The 19,977-nt window shown below is 40.9% G+C and overlaps 1 protein-coding gene across 3 annotated transcripts in view; it reads left to right on the top strand.

The window, feature by feature from the left end:
* The window catches only part of LOC134344857 (inner ear-specific collagen-like), an 86,060-nt gene extending 66,522 nt beyond the window's left edge, over nucleotides 1–19,538 (top strand). For all 3 annotated transcript variants that reach the window (XM_063044964.1, XM_063044965.1, XM_063044966.1), the window contains 3 exons: nucleotides 3,727–3,807; nucleotides 16,942–17,022; nucleotides 18,002–19,538. In XM_063044964.1, the coding sequence (XP_062901034.1) occupies nucleotides 3,727–3,807; nucleotides 16,942–17,022; nucleotides 18,002–19,026 (1,187 nt within the window). In that variant the 3' untranslated portion in view covers nucleotides 19,027–19,538. The remainder of the gene's footprint in view (nucleotides 1–3,726; nucleotides 3,808–16,941; nucleotides 17,023–18,001) is intronic.
* The last annotated feature ends 439 nt before the right edge of the window (nucleotides 19,539–19,977 follow it).

The following is a 19,977-nucleotide window of genomic DNA, read 5'->3' as shown; positions in this document are numbered from 1 at the left end:
TAAGAAGGCCTTGGTAAATAGGATTAGGAAAAATCCTATGGTGTTCTACATGTACTGTATGTGAACAGGAGGATGACTAGAGTGAGAGTTGGACCAATCAGGGATAAAAGTAAACATGTACCTGGAGTCAAAAAAGGTCAGGGAGGTCCTTAATGAATACTTTGCTTCAGTGTTCACCAGCAAGGAAGGACCTTGACAAATGTGAGGTCAGCACATAACAGGCTGGAACACATCGAGATTGAGAAAGAGGATGTATTGAAACTTTTGAAAAATGTTGTGATAAACACAGTACTTTGAAAAAGTTATTATATATATAAACCTGATTCTGATATGGGTCTCTAATTGTGGACTGAGAGTGGGAAGGGGACAAAGGAGGGGGTGAAGTCATGGTTGAGAAAAGGGAAAGGGAGAGGGGAGGGGGAGGGGGAGAAAGCACCAGAGAGACATTCTGTAGTGATCAATAAGCTGATTGTTTGGAATGAAGTTACCTTGCTTGGTGTCTCAGGCTTGGGTGTTTCTGCACCCACGCCACACCCGCAGCAATCCTGGCAGTCCTTCTCTGCCACATGTTCCATATCCCTCCCACAACGCTACACCCTCGCACTCCCAACATCCTTTGCTGCTGCCAGATTTATAAACTTGCTCTCTGCTCCATGTTGACAAATAAAGTACTGTGCAAAAGTCTTAGGCACCCCAGCTATAAGACTTTTGCACAGTACTGTAAGCCCCTGAGACTGGACACAATATGGCCCAGGTTACTATGGAAAGTGAGGGAAGAGATTGCTGTGCTATTGGTGATGATTTTTGCATTCTCATTGGCCACAGTAGTAATATCAGAAGACTGCAGGATGGCAAATATTATTCTTTTCTTAAAGAAAGGTAATAGGGATAATCCTGGAAATTATAGACCAGTGAGTCTTACATCAATGGTGGGCAAACTAGTGGAGGGGGTTTCTTAGAGACAGGATGTATGAGCATTTGGAGAAGCATGGTCTGATTAGCTGTAGTCAGCATGGCTTTGTGAGGGGCAGGTCAATCCTATGAGCCTGACTGACTTTTTCCAAGGATGTGATAAAAACAAATTTTAGATTATGAGGGCACTCAGTCTTTGTTTATTGTCATTTAGAAATGCATGTATTAAAAAATGATACAATGTTCCTCCAGTAGATATCACAGAAACACAAGACAGACCAAGACTAAAACTGACAAAAAACACGTAATTATAACATATAGTTACAACAGTGCAAAGCAATACCGTAATTTGATAAGAGCAGACCATGGGCACAGTAAAAAAACATCTCAAAGTCTCAAATTCATGAAGGTAGAGTGGTGTATGTAGTGTATGTGGATTTTTCTAAGGTGCTTGACAAGGTTTCCCATGATGGGCTCATTCAAAAAGTCAGGAGGCATGGGATCCAGGGAAACTTGGCTGTGTGGATAAAGAATTGGTTTGCCCACAAAATCAGAGGACAATGGTAGATGGAGTGTATTCTGCCTGGAGTCTGTGACTAGTGGTGATGTACAGGAATCTGTAGTGGATTCCAGTTAATTGGGACACATTGGGACCATATTAAAACACTGCCAATATTAATTGTTTATGGTTATCAACAGAGTATACTGCCATATTCTTTTGATTGACTGGCTAATGTTTTCGGCTGGTGTCAAATCTATTCATGGCATCTTGGCAAGATTCTGAAGTCAAAATGAAAAAAACAATATGAACAAAAAATCACTGATTTTTCAATTGGCATCTTTTGGCCAAATGGATAACATTACACAAGCACCTACAACTGACGCTACTTAAAAACTGTTCACTCTAAGCACAGTGTAGTGTCTAACAGCCACACAAGTGCACATGAATGATGCTAATTAGAAACTGTTCAGCAATGGTGTCATGTCCCAGTTAAGCAGCATAGTATCCCAAATAAATAAATGGTAGCCCGGCAATTTTTTCAATTAGTTTTTGTTATTTAAGAGTCGTCCTAATTAAGCAGCTGCCCTGATTAACTGATGGCCCAATTAACTGGAATCCACTTTATTTGGAAGCCCTGCTCTTTCTGATTTTTATAAATGACTTAGGTGTTGGCGCGTGGCCAACTGGTTAAGTTGTTGGTCTAGTGGTCTGAAGGTCGCTAGTTTGAGCCTCAACTGAGGCAGCGTGTTGTGTCCTTGAGCAAGGCACTTAACCACATATTGCTCTGCGACGACACCAGTGCCAAGCTGTATCAGCCCTAGTGCTCTTCCCTTGGACAACATCGGTGGCGTGGAGAGGGGAGACTTGCAACATGGGCAACTGCCAGTCTTCCATACAATCTTGCCCAGGCTTGCGCCCTGGAAGCCTTCCAAGGTGCAAATCCATGGTCTCACGAGACTAACGGATGCCTATTAAGTGACTTAGATGGAGAATAGAAGGGTGGGTTAGTAAGTTTCCAGATGACATAAAATTGGTGTTGTGGATAGTGTAGAAAGTTGTTGTAGAACTTTGACAGGATGCAGAGATGGGCAGAGAAGTAGAAATTAGAGTTCAATTCAGAAAAGTGCGACGTGATACAAAGTTAATGGCAGGATTCTTGGCAGTTTGAAAGAACAGAGGGATCTTGGGATCCACATTATAGATCCCTCAAAGTTGCCACACAAGTTGACAAGGTGGTTATGAAGATGTATGGTGTGTTGGTCTCCATTCATTGAAGATGGATTTCAAGAACTGAGAGGTAATGTTACAGCTCTAAATTCTGGTTAGACCACACTTCGAGTATTGTGTTCAGATTGGTTCTCTTATTATAGGAGTATGTGGAAACTTGAGGACATTAACCAAGATGCTGCCTGGATTAGGGAGCATGTCTTACGAATGTAGGCCAAATGAGCTAGGGCTTTTCTCTTTGTAGCAAAGGAAGGATGCGAGGAGACTTGATAGAGTCGTATAAGATCATAAGAGACATGGACAGAGTGGATAGTCAACGCCTGTTCTTCAGGACAGCGATAGCTAATATAAGAGGACATAGTTTTAAGGTGATTGGAGGGAAGTATAGGGAGGATGACAGGTAGGTTTTTACAAAGAGTTGTTGGTGGAAACACTGGTGGTGGTGGGGGTAGAGGCAGATACATTGGGGGCATTTAAGAGACTTAGATAGGCCCTTGGAAGAAAGAAAAATGGAAGGCTGTGAGGGAAGGAAAGGTTAAATTAATCTTGGAGTGAATTAAAAGGTCAGCACAACATTGTGGGCCAATAAGTCAGTACTGAAATGTACTGTTCTATATTCTATTTATGTTCTATGATCTAAAGTCCCAACCATGTTCTTTAATTCATAGGATTCACTACTTTATGCATGACGTAATCCATATGTTGAGATTTAATTATGAGGTTTGTAAGGAGCAATTCCTTTTATCTAATTTCTATTGGTAATAACTTAATATGTGGTTAATGAAAAAGGAGGAAAGTGATGGCAAAATGTGTCAGCGTTAGAGTGAATCATCATCTGTTCCAATTTCCTGATGGGTAGAACATCATCAAGTAATGGATGCAAATACTTAACTAATTGCTGAGCATTGCATATGATGTGTGATTTCACATAAAAATTATGTGCAGTTTTTTTTCTAATTAATGTTCTAAGTTTTAGCAGTTTGTAATAGAATGTAATATGAGAAAGACTGAGTCCTTACATTTTTTATGGTTTCATGTTTCAAAAGTTATATTTTATACTAAGTTTACCGATATTTTTGTGGCAGGAAAACCAGGCTCAACTGGCATGAAAGGAATCAAAGGATCACGAGGACCCCGAGGTTCAAATGGTTTTAGAGGGATAAAAGGTTTGTGTTTATTATTTTTTGCCTTGATGAGCAATCGTAACAAAATTGTTGCATTGTGGAATTCACTTTGATCAGCAGCATTCAGTGTTCACAAATGTACTGGGTATGGTTACTTCTGCACATTCAGTTCCATTATTTACACATGTATTTGTTAACGATCAGAAACAAATTTCTCCCCATATGCATTTTAAGTTACTTAAGATAATTTTAAAGAAATAACTAGTTAATAAGCCTTAATATGCAGATCAGTAATTAATATTTTCCTTTATTATATTTAACCTTGTTATTTTTATTTTTATTTTAAAATTGTGTCATTTAAAGTACATTCCATCTGATACAGAATTGCCTGACCTTCTTGAAATAGAGTGTAGGTCTATAGAATGAATCTTACTAACTGAAATGACCTTGGAGATAAGCATTGTCCTGGCCTACAGGTGATGCCTTGATTTAATTAATTTCAATTAGAGTACTGCAGTTAGTTCAGTCCCATTTCCAGCATAGGACAGAATTAAACTTGACTATTTCTATCCATCATCAAATGGCCTACTTAGACTTCAAAAATGTCAGTTTGAGAGACGCACTATTAAAACTGCTCTGCTAGAATAGATAGGAGAAGGAGAATGGAAAAAAAAGCAACACGTCTGCTGGGGGTGTTGACCTCTGACAAAGGATTGTAGAATAACGGGGACCTCAAGTTGTATTACAAGAAACAGGCCCTTCATCTGTCCTCCATGCTATCACTTAATCTCATATACCTGTATTATTGTATTATGTCTGTAACCTCCTATGCTTTGGCAGCTCTTGTCCAGATACTTCTTAAATATTGTAAGAGTATCTGCCTCAGCCATCTCTTCAGGCAGTGCAATCCAAATTCTAATCATCCTGTGTGAATTTGACTTCAAACCTATACCTTCATGTCTTTGACTCCCAACCATGTCTGTACCAGGTGATCCTTCAGTCTCCTCAGTTTAAGGGAAAGCAAACTCAGCCTATCCAGCCTCTCCTTTTGTGTAAACTCCCATCTAGACAATATCCTGGGGTATCTCCTGTATAGCCCCACCGGCACAACAACATCCTTCCTATAATCTTGTGGTTAAAATTGCACACATTACCAATTATGTGGTCTGACCAATTTTTAATGAAGTTGTAACATGATGCCCCAGCACTTATATTCTGTCACAGCCAATGGAGACAAGCATCACATTAGCTACCTTTTTCACCACCTTAACTATCTGTGCTGCTCCTTTAGAGACCAATAGACTTGTACCCAGAGTTCATTCGCTCTCCTTAAAACCCTGGTATTTACTGTGTACTGGATATTTAAATTCCCTGATGTTATTATTTCAGAGGACCTGTCTTGCACCCAGCACATAAGTGCAATTATGAAGAAAGCATGGCAGCACCTCTAGTTCTTTAGGAATTTGCGGAGATTTGATTAGATTATGAGGACACGCAGTCCTCTTTTACTGTCATTTAGTAATGCATGCATTAAGAAATGATACAATATTCCTCCGGTGTGATATCACAGAAATACAGGACAGACCAAGACTGAAAAATGAACAAAAAACACATAATTATAACATATAGTTACAACAGTGCAACAATACCATAACTTGATGAAGAACAGGCCATGGCACAGCAAAAAAGTTCAAAGTCTCTGGAAAGTCCCACGTCTCACACAGACGGGAGAAGGAAGAAAACTCTCACTGCCGTGCCCGACCACAGTCCGACTGTGAGTCGTCCGAAAACTTCGAGCTCCAATTAGCCCTCCGACACCGAGTGCTGAGCACCATCTCTGCCGAATGCTTCGACCCCAGCCTCAGTCGCCGGCAGCAGGCAAAGCCGGGGATTTTGGGGCCTTCCCTTCGGAGATTCTCGATCGCACGGTAGCAGCGGCAACGAACCGGGCATTTCAGAAATTTCTCCAGATTTTCCTCTGTGCTTCTCACGTCTGTCTCCATCAAATCAGAATTGTCCATGGCCTCTATTTAACAGATACGATATTATTTCACCGGAGAGCTGCACGCGCTGCATCGCGCTGCCATCTTCTCCTCCCGCCTTTGGCATGACATCAAAAACTCTGACAAATTTCTATAGATGTGTGGTCGAAAATATAGCCTGATATGGAAACCCCAATGTTCTTTAATGGAAAATCCTACAAAAAGTAGTGGATATGGCCCAGTCCATCACAGGTAACGCCCTCACCATCATTCTGCACATCTACATGAAACGTCGTCGTAGGAAAGCAGCATTCATCATCAAGGATCCCCACCACCCAGGACAAGCTCTCTTCTCACTGCTGCCATCAGGAAGAAGGTACAGGAGCCTCAGGACTCACACCACCAGGTTCAGGAACAGTTATTAACTTTCAACCATCAGGCTCTTGAACCAAAGGAGATAACTTCATTCAGCTTCATAGCCCCATCATTGAAATGTTCCCACAACCTACGGACTCACTTTTAAGGACTCTTCATCTCAGGTTCTTGATTTTTATTGCTTATTTATTTATTTATTATTATTATTTCCTTCTTTTTGTATTTGCACAGATTATTGTCTTTTGCACACTAGCTGAATGCACAAGTTGGTGCAGTGTTTCATTGATTCTATTATGAATTTATTGAGTATGCCCAAACGAAAATGATTCTCAGGGTTGTATACGGTAACATATATGTACTTTGATAATAAATTTACTTTGAACTTTGATGATTCAGAGAGATAGGAAGATAGTTTAAAAGAATGCAAGCCCTCCACCAGAAACTGGATAGAACAAGAGAGCTGACAAAAGTTTGGCAGACGGAGGGAAATCTGAAGTTATCCACATTGGACAAATAAAACAACGGCTGAATGTTGTTAAATACAGAAAGGTAGAGAAGCATCTGGGTGTCTATACATGAAATACAGAAAGTTAGCATGCAGATACAGCAAATATTAAGGAAGTCAAATACAATGTTTGTCTGTATTGGAGAGTACAAAAATGGGGAGATCTTGCTACAACTCTGGTTTTGGCACACCATGCCTAGAATATTACTTGCAGCTTTGAATTGAAATGGCATATATTTTCACTGAAAATTCATTAGGTTGATTACTAGAATGGAAAATATTATTTTAAGAGCAAGGACTACACAGATTGAGCCTATACTCATCAAACTTAAAAAAAATGATTAGTGCCCTCACTGAAATTATACGTACAAGAAACTGAAAGTCAAAATACTGCAAATAATGCCTATTTATTTATTATCATTTCTTTCTGTTTGCTTTTGCACAGTTTGTGTTGTTGTTGAGTGAATGAAGTCACCGGAGAAAATTACTGGTAGATACAAAGCAGCTTCTTTATTTGACCAAACAAGGTACAGCAGGCATCATATGGAGACGCTTTCGGTGGAAAGGTCTCGCTGGCCCAATGTGGGGCTCGATATTTTATGTGCCAAGCATCAAAGGACAATTCCATATTTACAATGTATGGACAATGCTTCCTTTGAAACTACATACAACATTTTCACACTGCCTGATTCCCCACCACAGACATCCAAATGAATTTTAATCACCATTATCTGGACTGGGATTCACAGCTTTTAGGAACCCATTGTTCAGAGCTGCACTCCAAATGAAATGCACAATACATTTTCAGATGTGAAGACTGGTAGCCAGAGAGAAATGCTAAATGTGTATGTCCTAAACCCAAAAATCACTCTAACTGTTCTTCCTCTTGGCCCTCCTGGACAAAAATAAATTTGTGTTAGGAAAGGCCAACCTAAAGGAGGAGCTATTCAAATAGGATAGCAAAAATGCCCTGCCTTGGACTCCCCCCCCCCCAATTATTTTGTGTGCCTCTACATCTACCCTATCATCCCTAATTGCACCGACAAAATGCTAAGCAGTGAGATTGCTCCAGAAATTTGAACAACAGTCTTTAGAAATCCAGCTTTGTTGGAATTCCTGTTCGTTCTTCCCCTGCTGGCCGATTGCAGCTTAATCACATTCTTTGTCTTCACCCCTTCATTCTCTGGTGGCTAAAACTCTTTCCAAGGGCACCAGCAAGGTAAGTGCATGAGGCTCACAGGCCCTCTCATTGATGTATAGGAAGGGGTTGAGGGTGGTCTCCATTTGAATGACTGCAAGGACCTCTCCCCAGTGGCATCCCTTTCCAAACTGTCCAGATAATTGCTGGCCAATCGCTGAAAGGGCCCAGCTTATTTGTATTCATTCCGCATTCAGGCTGGGGGTGACTGCCTTCAGATACCGTGTGCAATCTTTCTCAGTCTGAAATGCCATCGAATTTGTGGAACTTGTTGTCTCTGCTTTAACTTAAATCCCTCCCGATCTACTTTCCCCAATATCTTTTCTGTTCTACGCTATTCAACTAATCAGCTACCTTCAGCAACCAGCCTTCATTACAGAGTACCATCACCATCACAATTTAGCATGCTAGTCATGTTCTCAGTCTCTTCTGCTTTTGCGTTTCCTGTGGGTATGCTTTCATCAGCTGTGGTCAGGTCTGATGTGGCCGGCTGGTGTTCATCTCTTACATTCTCTGTAATTACATGGTTACTGGGTACACTTGATCCCCTGCTCTGTCTGTGAGTTGTATGGTTTTACCTGAGTCCAGTGTTTCCAGTGGCTGCCTTGCCGAGTCTGCACACAGACACAAGTGTCGCTTGTCGGAAGTACCATCTGTGGTCTATCCATTTGGGAGCAAACGCAGTCCTTTCAGGCAGCACCCTCTCCATGACATGGTCACCCAGCTATGAAAGTTCTATCTCCCTTCCGTCTGGCTCTCCCTGATCAGCAATGTGCTGCTGTTGTTTTGCTTGGTCCTTGAACACTTTTAAGTTGGTTACAAAGGCCTTTCACATGCTATGCCATTCTATCCCTGTAAGTCCCAGGCTCTCCACAACCTGTAGTTACCCCATAATGGAGTTGCATTGCTTGCTCCATCAATACTCTGTAGGGGCTGAAAACCAGCATGCAGTTTGGCGTTACCCGCAATCTTATCAGGATTCCTGGTAACACACCAAACCATGTCTTTCCCATCTCAGCCATAGCTTTGGCTAAGGCGTTCTTGATTGTTCAGTTGAGCCTTTCTACCATTCCTGAACTCTGAAGGTGGTAGGGCACGTGGAACTGTTGTGGAATCCCTGATAGTGGGCACATTTTCTTCATCACCCACCAGGTGAAGTGATCCATAATTACCTGACAACAGTAATTCTGCAGATGCTGGAAATTCAAGCAACACACATCAAAGTTGCTGGTGAACGCAGCAGGCCAAGCAGCATCTATAGGAAGAGGCGCAGTCGACGTTTCAGGCCGAGACCCTTCGTCAGGACTGACGAAGGGTCTCGGCCTGAAACGTCGACTGCGCCTCTTCCTATAGATGCTGCTTGGCCTGCTGCGTTCACCAGCAACTTTGATGTGTGTTGCCATAATTACCTGACAATAGCTTTTCCCCCTGCTTTTGGGTAGGGGCCCCATGAAGTCCATCTGGATATTTTCCCAGGGTCCCCTTGGCTGTGGCTGATCAGCTAGCTGTAGCTTTATGTCCTTACCAGGATTATGGTTGGCACAATTGATACAATGGCGAGAGAATTTCTCAACATCTCTGCCCATCCCTGGCCACCACCAGTCCTGCTGAAGGGTCACGATCATGCTCTGCCTCCCTTGATGCGTCACCCCATGATGTAACTTCAGTAGTATCTGCCTAATACATGGTGGTACCACCACTCCCTCCTCCCCATGTGTCCAGCTCCTATCTGGTTCCTCCTTTCTCCACCAGTTCTCCACTTCTTCATATAATTTTACTAAACTGGCTTCCATCGTTTCTTCCTGCACTCTTGCAATTTCGATTGCCTCTTGTTCCTCTGCTACCCTTTTCGCACTGATGTCTGCCCACTCATTTCCTTTCTGCTCCTTACTCTTCCCTTGCTGGCGAGCTTCCACTTTAATTACTGCCACCTGGTCTCACAGTATCTCTACAACACTCGTCATTTCCCCTAAATTACCTGCTTCAGCTTCCGAAATGATTAGTAGATCATCTGCATATTGTACGCGTGTTGACATGAAAAATAACTGGACTATTGTGCAATCCCTGGGGGAATATTGCTGTGTATATTGCTGCTCACCCAAGGTGAAGGCAAATCGGTCATGGGACTCAGGTACTAAGGGAAAGCCTCAAAATCCATTAGTGATATCCAGGACTGAAAAAACTTAGTGTTCTGGAGACAAGCCATTCGGAATCATTACAGGGCTCGCCACTATAGGATGCAATCTCGGCAAGATCTTAAGGGCAGTATAGCCTATTGTTAATGGATACGATCTATTGGGCTTCTTTACTGGCCATATAGGCGAGTTAGTAGTTGCTGTAGTCTCTCTGAGTATCCCCAGGAGTTTTAGTGCCTTCACTTTACCCTGAACAGCGGTCAGTGCGTCAGTTTTTATAGGGTACTGCTTATGGAGTTTATGCAGATGCTCCTCTGTTTTAACTGGGTTCATCTTTACTCGACCATAGTCCAGTTTGTGTCTAGCCCACGCTGCCGGGAACCACTGGCTCCAGCCTCTAATGATCAGGGCAACTGCGACTATGTTGGCCAGATTGTCTATTCTATTGATTGTACACATTCACTGCCCCTGACTTGTCAATATTATTTCTCCTTTTCCAGAGTCTGTAACGGCCCCTGCTTCCCTTGGGATGTCTATCCCAAGGATAATGCCCTCATTATTTGGACAGACTCAGAAATACACTGGAAGCTGCACTCCCCCGATTTGCGACTGGCTTCTTTCTGCTTTCACTGTTTTCCCTCCTTCACCCCTAATATAAATAGCCTGTCCGGCTGTTGGCAAGGGTAGGTCAGTTATCGATACTGATGCCCCTGTGTCCACTAACATATCGCGTTACCGTCCCCCTAACAATGTTGTTGTGTACATCCGCGAGTTACCAGCGCTGGAAGTGGGGACCACTGCCACATCTTTTTCTGACGTAGGAGCCGTCTTTACTAATCCTATGATTTGATCGCTATTCACATTGGTCACACTGGGCGCCAGTGGGGTGAGAGATTGCGTGTCTGCTGTGACGTTCACCCGTTTTTCATTCCCGCTTTTTGGACACTGCCTCCAACCATGTCCCAACAGGCCTCACCTGTAGCATATAAACTCCTTTACACTCACACGTCTATTCCAGCAATTCCTTGCTTTGTGCCCTGGCCACTGGCAAATGAAACAAACCCTCGGAGACATCACAGCAGCAGCATCCACTGTAGCCACCTTCTCTTGCACTTCCCTTGGTCCATCTCACTGGCCCAGGAAACTATCGCAGAGTAGGTCAACCTTCTTTTGACAGTGGAAAAGTGTGTATGGAACCAGAGGAGATAGCAGAGGTACTTAATGGATACTTTGCTTCAGTATTCACTGTGGAAAAGAATCTTGGCGATTGTAGGGATGACTTACGGTGGACTGAAAAGCTTGAGCATGTAGATATTAAGGAAGAGGATGTGCTGGAGCTTTTGGAAAGCATCAAGTTGGATAAGTCACTGGAACCTGATGAGATGTATCCCAGGCTACTGTGGGAGGCGAGGGAGGAGATTGCTGAGCCTCTGGTGATGATCTTTGCATCGTCAACGGGGATGGGAGAGGTTCCGGAGGATTGGAGGGTTGCGGATGTTGTTCCCTTATTCAAGAAAGGGAGTAGAGATAGCCCAGGAAATTATAGACCAGTGAGTCTTACTTCAATGTTTGGTAAATTGATGGAGAAGATCCTGAGAAGTAGGATTTATGAATATTTGGAGAGGCATAATATGATTAGGAATAGTCAGAATGGCTTTGTGTAAGGCAGATCGTGCCTTACGAGCCTGATTGAATTTTTTGAGGATGTGACTAAACGCATGATGAAGGTAGAGCAGTAGATGTAGTGTATATGGATTTCAGCAAGGCATTTGATAAGGTACCCCATACAAGGCTTATTGACAAAGTAAGGAGGCATGGGAACCAAGGGGACATTGCTTTGTGTATCCAGAACTGGCTTGCCCACAGAAGGCAAAGAGTGGTTGTAGATGGGTCATATTCTGCATGGAGATCGGTCACAAGTGGTGTGCCTCAGGGATCTGTTCTGGGACCCCTACTCTTCATGATTTTTATGAATGACCTGGATGAGGAAGTGGAGGGATGGGTTAGTAAGTTTGCTGATGACAGAAAGGTTGAAGGTGTTGTGGATAGTGTGGAGGGCTGTCAGAGGTTACAGCGGGACATTGATAGGATGCAGACCTGGGCTGAAAAGTGGCAGATGGAGTTCAACCCAGATAAGTGTGAGGTGGTTCATTTTGGTAGGTCAAATATGATGGCAGAATTAATGGTAAGACTCTTAGCAGTGTGGACGATCAGAGGGATGTTGGGGTCCGAGTCCATAGGACACTCAAAGCTGCTATGCAAGTTGACTCTGTGGTTAAGAAGGCATACGGTGCATTGGCCTTCATCAACCGTGGAATTGAACTTAAGAGCTGAGAGGTAATGTTGCAGCTATATAGGACCCTGGTCAGACCCCATTTGTGCTCAATTTTGGTGTCCTTGCTACAGGAAGGATGTGGAAACCGTAGAGAAGGTGCAGAGGGGATTTACAAGGATGTTGCCTGGATTGGGGAGCATACCTTATGAGAATAGGTTGAGTGAACTCGGCTTTTTCTCCTTGGGGTGACGGAGGATGAGAGGTGACCTAATAGAGGTGTACAAGATGATGAGAGGAGATTGATCATGTGGATAGTCAGAGGCTTTTTCCCCAGGGCTGAAATGGCTAGCATGAGAGGGCACAGTTTTAACGTGCTTGGAAGTAGGAACAGAGGAGATGTCAGGGGTAAGTTTTTTACGCAGAGAGTGGTGAGAGTGTGGAGTGGGCTGCCAGCGATGGTGGTGGAGGCGGATATGATAAGGCCTTCTAAGAGACTCCTGGATAGGTAGATGGAGCTTAGAAAAATAGGGCTATGAGTAACGCTAGGTAATTTCAAAGGTAAGGACATGTTCGGCACAGCTTTGTGGGCCGAAGGGCCTGTATTGCGCTGGAGGTTTTCTATGTTTCTATGACCCCACTGTTATCCTTAAATCTAAAACTTCCTGGTGGGCTGAGCTCAGGCCTTCCTTCATCATTTTCAGGAAGACTTGGTTGTTCCTCCCTGGATTATCCAACCTGGAATACTCCTCATACACTCGATATTTACGTTCTACATAATCCAAAGCTGTCTGAACTTTTTGAATCACTGCTATTATCGTTCTCCAGTGACTCTCACATCTCCCCAGTCACTACCTCACTTCCCCTTTAAAAGAACAGTATCTTTCTTCATTGCTAGTATTCCCAGTAGTTACCCATGTACCGCCCCGCACCTTCTGGGCCATGTTGTCTCACACATTCCTCGGGCACTTCACCTTTACCAGCACATGTATATCTTTGGGGTGCATCTGGTGAATTTCAACCATTTCCTCGAGCTTGCACCAAAATTCTGAATTCCCACATGTGACTTTAAGTGAGGGCGCCCCCCAAGGGTGAAGGGCTTATGAATGGTCGTATCAGTATCAAGGGCAGGCTCTGATCATTGGGGTTCTCAACCTGATATTGCTTGATCTCAATAGGTGCCATCCTGACAGATATATCTGGGTAAAACCTCTCCCTGAAATATCTCCACATTAATTCCCACACTATGCAAAATATAAAAGATGGGTACCAGCTAAACAACACGTACTTTAAACCGTAGAGTATGTACTCTGCAAGCTGCCATTTTTGAGCACCTTAACTCATGATGCCTGCTGTATTCCTTTGCATCACACTCACAAAATGTGTACGCTAAAGTGCAGCTCTCAGAATGAGTATACACATCCCCACTTTGGCATCCCAATCCGTCGGTTACCACCCTTCACAACTGGTGGCTCCGCCTCATATTTGCAAGCTTCAATTCAGTATCTTTGAAATGCTGTTCAAACTTATTTTGTGGAATGACAAACAGCTGAGCTAGTGTCCAATTCCAACTTAATTTGCCATTCACTTCTGGTGTAAGCCATATTGCTTATCTATTGTTAGTTTTTACATTCTATGTTTCAAGACTACTCAGTCCTGTGTCACTCATTATTATCAGATTTTTCATGAACAGCATGCAGACTCGTGCTCTTTTTGAAACTGCAAGTTGACTTTTTACTCTTTATCTCTTCCCTGTGCAGTCCATTTATTTTTGTCTGCTCTACATGCTCTTTGTATGCGCCCTACTTTGTTGTATTTTCTGCAAGTTTCACCTTTAAGCCTGCATTAATCTGGTGTACACGAGCCTCTGCCACAATGGTAATACAATTTGTTCAACCAGGCAAGTTTCTGTTTAGACATAGAAATTTTGTTCACACTCACTTTTATTCCTGACTGCAACTCATTTGAGTCTCTGGCTGCTGTTTCCATTGATACAGTAATTTAAACTGTGCTTTGAAATGTGAGTTGTGCTTCAATTGGGAACTGTTTATGAATGCTTCATTTTGCAAGACTCCACAAATTAAATGATCTCTCAGTGCATTGTTAAGCCTATCATTGAACTGACAATGCGTGGACAATTTGTTCAATTCAGCCACATAAACTGAAATGTACTCCCCTTCCTTTTGATTCTGCTTATGAAACCTAAAGCATTCTGCAATCAACAATGATTTTGGTTCTAAATGTTCCTGCATTACATTCACCATATCAGCAAAGCTCTTTTGGCTAGTTTGGTTGAAGCAGTCAAACTTTTAAGCAAACTGTATACTTTTCCATCCATTGCACTTAGCAACACTGGTACTCGTTTTTCATTGGCGACTTCATTTGCTTGAAAATACTGCTCAATTTGTTCAGTATACATTATCCATTTATGTGTTGTGCAATCAAACACTTCTATCTTTCCAATGGTGCCAGCCATTTCTGCTTTTTAAAAATATATTATTACAACCCAGTACTCATTCTAAATGAATCCATGGCCATACTGCTTGTTAATTTTGTCCATTTTTTGCCTTTTTATTAACTCAAATGTCTCTCTCCACTTCTGAAGAGAAACATACTGCACTTCAACAGGTAGGTATTTGTCTTGGGATTGTTTAAAACCTTCCTCATTGTTATGTTTTGTAACTCTAGAAATTCATTGAAATTCAGGAGCTGGGTTACTTGTCTACTTAGTTTTACTTGCAGTGAGGTGCTCACATATGACTTGGGGGCTTAGTGACGTATGCCATTCAAATACAACTTACATATTACCTATAATAAATTATGTAAACAAAGAAAGAATGCTTAATCAAACAACATATTTACAACATTACTCAAATACTACTGAAATATTAAATTCACCACCACACATTTTTTTCCTTTCTACCATCAAGGTGGAGGTACAGAAGCCTGAAGACTCACACTTAATGTCAGATTTTCTGAATGGTCCATTAACCGATGAACAGTATCTTACTATTCCTCTTTTGCATTATTTACTTATTCTTTTGTATCATATTGTGATTGTTATGTTTTGCACAGTATTGCCAACACAAAACAACGAAAAATAAACCTGATTTTGATTCTGAAGTATTCATTTAAGATATTACCCACATTCATTGGTGTATTTTTATTACAATCAATTGAAATAGCCTGAAAGCCCACAGGTAATCTCCATTTGACTAATTATGTGACTTCTAAAACCAATTGGCCGCACCAGTAATGATTTGGTGTGCCAAATTAAAGGGGGTGAATCAATTATTTTGTGTTTTATATTTGTAATTAATTTAGATCACTTTGTAGAGATCTGTTTTCACTTTGACACAAAAGAGACTTTTTCTGATGATCAGTGTCAAAAAAGCCAAATTAATTCAATATTGTAAAACAATAAAACATGAAAACTTCTGAGGCGTAGGCACTGTACCTACATATTGGCTCAAATTAACTCTTCTGGATGTATTTTATAAAGCCTTTCCTATCTATGCACTCTAAGGGATTCTAAGTCATTATTGGGAAAGTTAACATTTGTCGCTCTTACAATTCTTTGTTTTGTCAGAAGTCAGAATGTATATAAAAAGCATTTATTATCTCCCATCTTGTGCTACCACCAAAGAATAATTACAGCTTTTTCATGTTTTTCATTGACAAACCTGAGTAAGAAGAAAACTTTCCATCTATAGTACATTATATATTAAAAATCAGATATTTCACCTGTTTTTTCATTAATTCCAACTATAACTGTATTAATACAGTACCAGAAATTCCCAATCCATATTAACAATAAGGAGTATTTATGATTATATATAAATATAAATTGATCATTTGAATTCATAAATATAACTACAAGAATGAGTAGTTCCCTTTAATGAATTATATTGACCTTAGGAAAGCCATGTTGTGCCATAACATAGAACATACTGTAGAACAGTACAGTATGGGCCTTTTAGCTCACAATATTGTGCTGACCTATATAAACCTAAATGATTAATCTATCCCTTCGCTCCTACACAGACCATAACCCTCCATTTTTCTTACACCCATGTGCCTTTCTAAGAGTTTCTTAAATGTCCTTATGAAGTTAAAAAATAGAAGCAGGATTTAGGACTTCGATACTCATGCCTGCTCCACTATTCACTAAGATTCTTACTGATCTTTTATCTTTAACCATCGTCCTTGATCCCCTTAATATATAAATATAATTTACTGTCTTGAATATAGCACCTAAGCCTCCTTCGTACCCCTCTTATGATCTCTCTACAGAATGACCAATCCATGATTCTGAGGTTCTGATCTCTGCTTCGGGGTACCACCACCAAGGAAACATTTTTCCTCTCAGACAACACAAACATTTTGTATCTTCAGTAAAATTTCTTCTCATATGTACTCATTAGAAAATAGGTTCAGTTTGCTTAATCTCTTCTCATATAACAGACCTGTAATCTCAGGAATCACTTGGGTGAACCTTTGCTGCATGCCTTCAATTGCAATTATATTCTACTTTAGGCATGGAAACCAGACCTGCAGTCTTCCAGATTTCATCACTTTCCATGATCTGTTTACAAATGTCACGTATTCTTTTGCATTTTAACATTCTTAAGGAAAAGCCTTTAGAAACCAAGTTTGAGCTTTTAAAAATTTACGCTATTTTACTTTGATTTACTTGTTTTTAATTGCAGGGCAGAAAGGAGCTCGAGGACCAAGGGGCATGATGGGACTCAAGGGGATCCGAGGACGCCGGGGCTTTCAAGGCAGAAGAGGTATACTACTGAAATGCCTAATTAATTCTCACTTTTTTACTGTTGGTTTTATCATGAAAAATAACCATTAAGTAATTGACAGATGTCAATCCACGTGGAACTCAGAAGATGTCAGCACCTTTAGGAGGAAGTTAAACATGACGGTTTAACAAACCTATTATCTGATACAATATTGATCCCCTAGTAAAGACAATGTTAGCTCTCTGTTTATATGGGCTAAGAGAAGTGTAGTCATATCTGGGGAGAAGGATAAAAGCTGCCACTGACAATGATTTGTGTGACTGAGTAGTCTATAGGTGGAAGTGTAAGTCGTGATAGATAATAAAGAACAAAGAAATATTTGATAAAATGGAGTTTCCTCTTCTTCTGTCACTCAGCTGAAAGGTTTGGAGAGCTTGGTGTAAACAATTCCACTGTTCCTTCAGGGTATAAAAGGATATTAAGTGGATACTTTTGGAAATTACTCATGTATGTACATGGCACAAAGGTAGAAATGGAAAAGTAACAGTTGGCAATGAAGAGCTACACTCACCCCATGAGTTTTATTATTCTAATACCGCAATAGATTTTCTCTTTCCCATGGTTCCTTCTGGTTCAGTGGAAGGTTAAATTTCTGATGAACTTTCATTGATCAAAAATGTTAACCATGTTTCTCTCTCCACAGTACCTTTGTATTTTCAGTATTATTTGTTTTTGTCTCAGATTTACACCATCCGCACATTTTATTCTTGCTTTTCAATTTTGCGGTCAATTTCTTATACTTGTTTGTGACCCCTATCACCTAGCATCTTTTTTCTTTCCTTATAGAATTTAACTTTGAGGGTTGGAGTCAGCTGGAAATACTTTGAATATAACATAACAACAATTAAGCCACAAATTTCGCAAGATAATTTACTTACCTTCAGAGAATTTATAGAGTATTTTTTGAATATCTTTCTGAATATCTTTTATTAATAACCTTTCCAATTTTTGATTTTAGGTCTGAGGGGTAATCCAGGTACTAATGGACTCCCAGGTCCTAAGGGAAATGCAGGTGTTCCTGGTCAATGTCCAGCTGACTGCCATAGCATGAAAGGAGATAAAGGACAAAAAGGAGAAACAGGTTTCCGTGGTCAAAAGGGAGATGTGGGTGAAATTGGCTTGATTGGGCAACCTGGCCTCAAAGGTGAACCAGGAAGCACTGGACTGAAAGGAGACAAAGGTGTTGAAGGAGTGAAAGGCAACCAAGGGAATCCAGGTATTTGTGACTGTGAGGATGGAGAAAAAGGTGAACGTGGCAATCTTGGACCAATTGGACCTAGAGGAGACAAAGGAGATCAAGGGCCAATGGGCGAGAAGGGAGATACTGGTGAAAAAGGAGTCAAAGGTGAGCAGGGTAAAGAGGGTGAAGAAGGACCTCCCGGTCCATGTGGTCCTACCATCCAGTCAGCTTTCTCTGCTGGGCGAAGTGCTGAAGATGGTTTACCGAATCCATTTTTCCCGATACCATTCACTGTAATCTTCTACAACAACCAGGGGCATTTCAATCCTGGAGTTGGAGTTTACATAGCCCCAGTTAATGGAACATATGTATTTAGTTATCATTTGTCAATACTGACAAATCCTGTTAAACTGGGACTATTTAAAAATCGTAAATTAATTATCAAAACAGCCAACAGAGTTACCCAGGATCAAGCATCCCAAACTGTGATAATACATCTTGTTGCAGGGGACAAGATATGGTTACAAGTGAAGGATTCTAGTTTCAATGGCATGCATGCAGATCAGGATACTGACAGTACGTTCAGCGGTTTTCTCCTTTATCCTGATTCCTGTTATCCGTTAATTTCCAGGGGGGCATCTCCAGGTATTTTTGAAGATCCTTCAAATTATTACAATCCCTATTTTAATGATGACACCCCAACACCTCCCATTGATGATGGCTCAGGTTCTGGTTCCGATTCTAGTTCAGCAATTGATTCAGTTGAGCCCAGTCCTCCTAATGCCAGTGAAGCCCCATCATAGAGGCAAAATTGCCTTAAATCCCACATAATCCAAAGTGAAAACTCACACCCAGCAACTTCAAGCCTGTAATGGCTATTTGCAGTCTTATTTTCAGCTATAATCACCAATTAGGCAAACTAGTTCACAAAGGAAGCAACCAAAATATTGATTTAAATATGCTGTAAAATCATGAGCCAAGGCTTGTAGCATTTTCATTATGCTATACTGAAAACAAACCATTATTGGCATTTGCTAACTAGGAATGAAAACAGCAGCTCTTTCTTTTCCCTCTGAATCCTGGTAACTTTCATGTTTGTAAATGTATGAATCTAAAGGCAGTCACATTTCAGGTATGTTGACTGATGCCTTAATGGTTGGTTCCCTTTTACGATTACACTCACATACTACTTTCTGAGCGTTTTCTTCACTAACTGTACATGTTTAGCTGTTAGATGAAGGTATCAGTGGGTGAAAATCATAAACTCTGGATCAAATGCTCTATCAAACTGTACCAACTGCAATATGGGGTAGGAAGTGTGGTTCAGACATTACTCAGCCTACCTGGGACATGTTTCTTTAAGAAAATGTACCAATTAGAATAAAATTCTGAAAATATTTGTTTGTGTCATTTTATTTTCTTGCACATAAACTAAATCCATCTTTCATTTGTTAATCATATTTAATTTGAAACTTGCAGTGTCATCAGATGAAGGATGAATATATTCAAATCAAATTCCACCGTCCAGTTCAATTTCATATTCCTCCCTTCTCTATTCTAATGGAATATGATAGATTGGAAGAACATTGAGTTTTGTTAGTCAAACTGAGATTTCAAAGCAGATCTTACAGTTTACTATCAATACCTTACAATTACTTTGCTCACAAAAAGCTGATGTTATTATTATTAATTATCTCTCTGAGCAGGTTATTCCAAATATTCACTGACTCAGTGACTGAACAAGTGAGTTTGAT

Source organism: Mobula hypostoma, chromosome 4, assembly GCF_963921235.1.
Source record: "Mobula hypostoma chromosome 4, sMobHyp1.1, whole genome shotgun sequence".
In the NCBI taxonomy this organism is placed as follows: Eukaryota; Metazoa; Chordata; class Chondrichthyes; order Myliobatiformes; family Myliobatidae; genus Mobula; species Mobula hypostoma.
The sequence above is the reverse complement of the archived record's forward strand: the minus strand, read 5'-3'. Positions and strand labels throughout refer to the sequence as shown.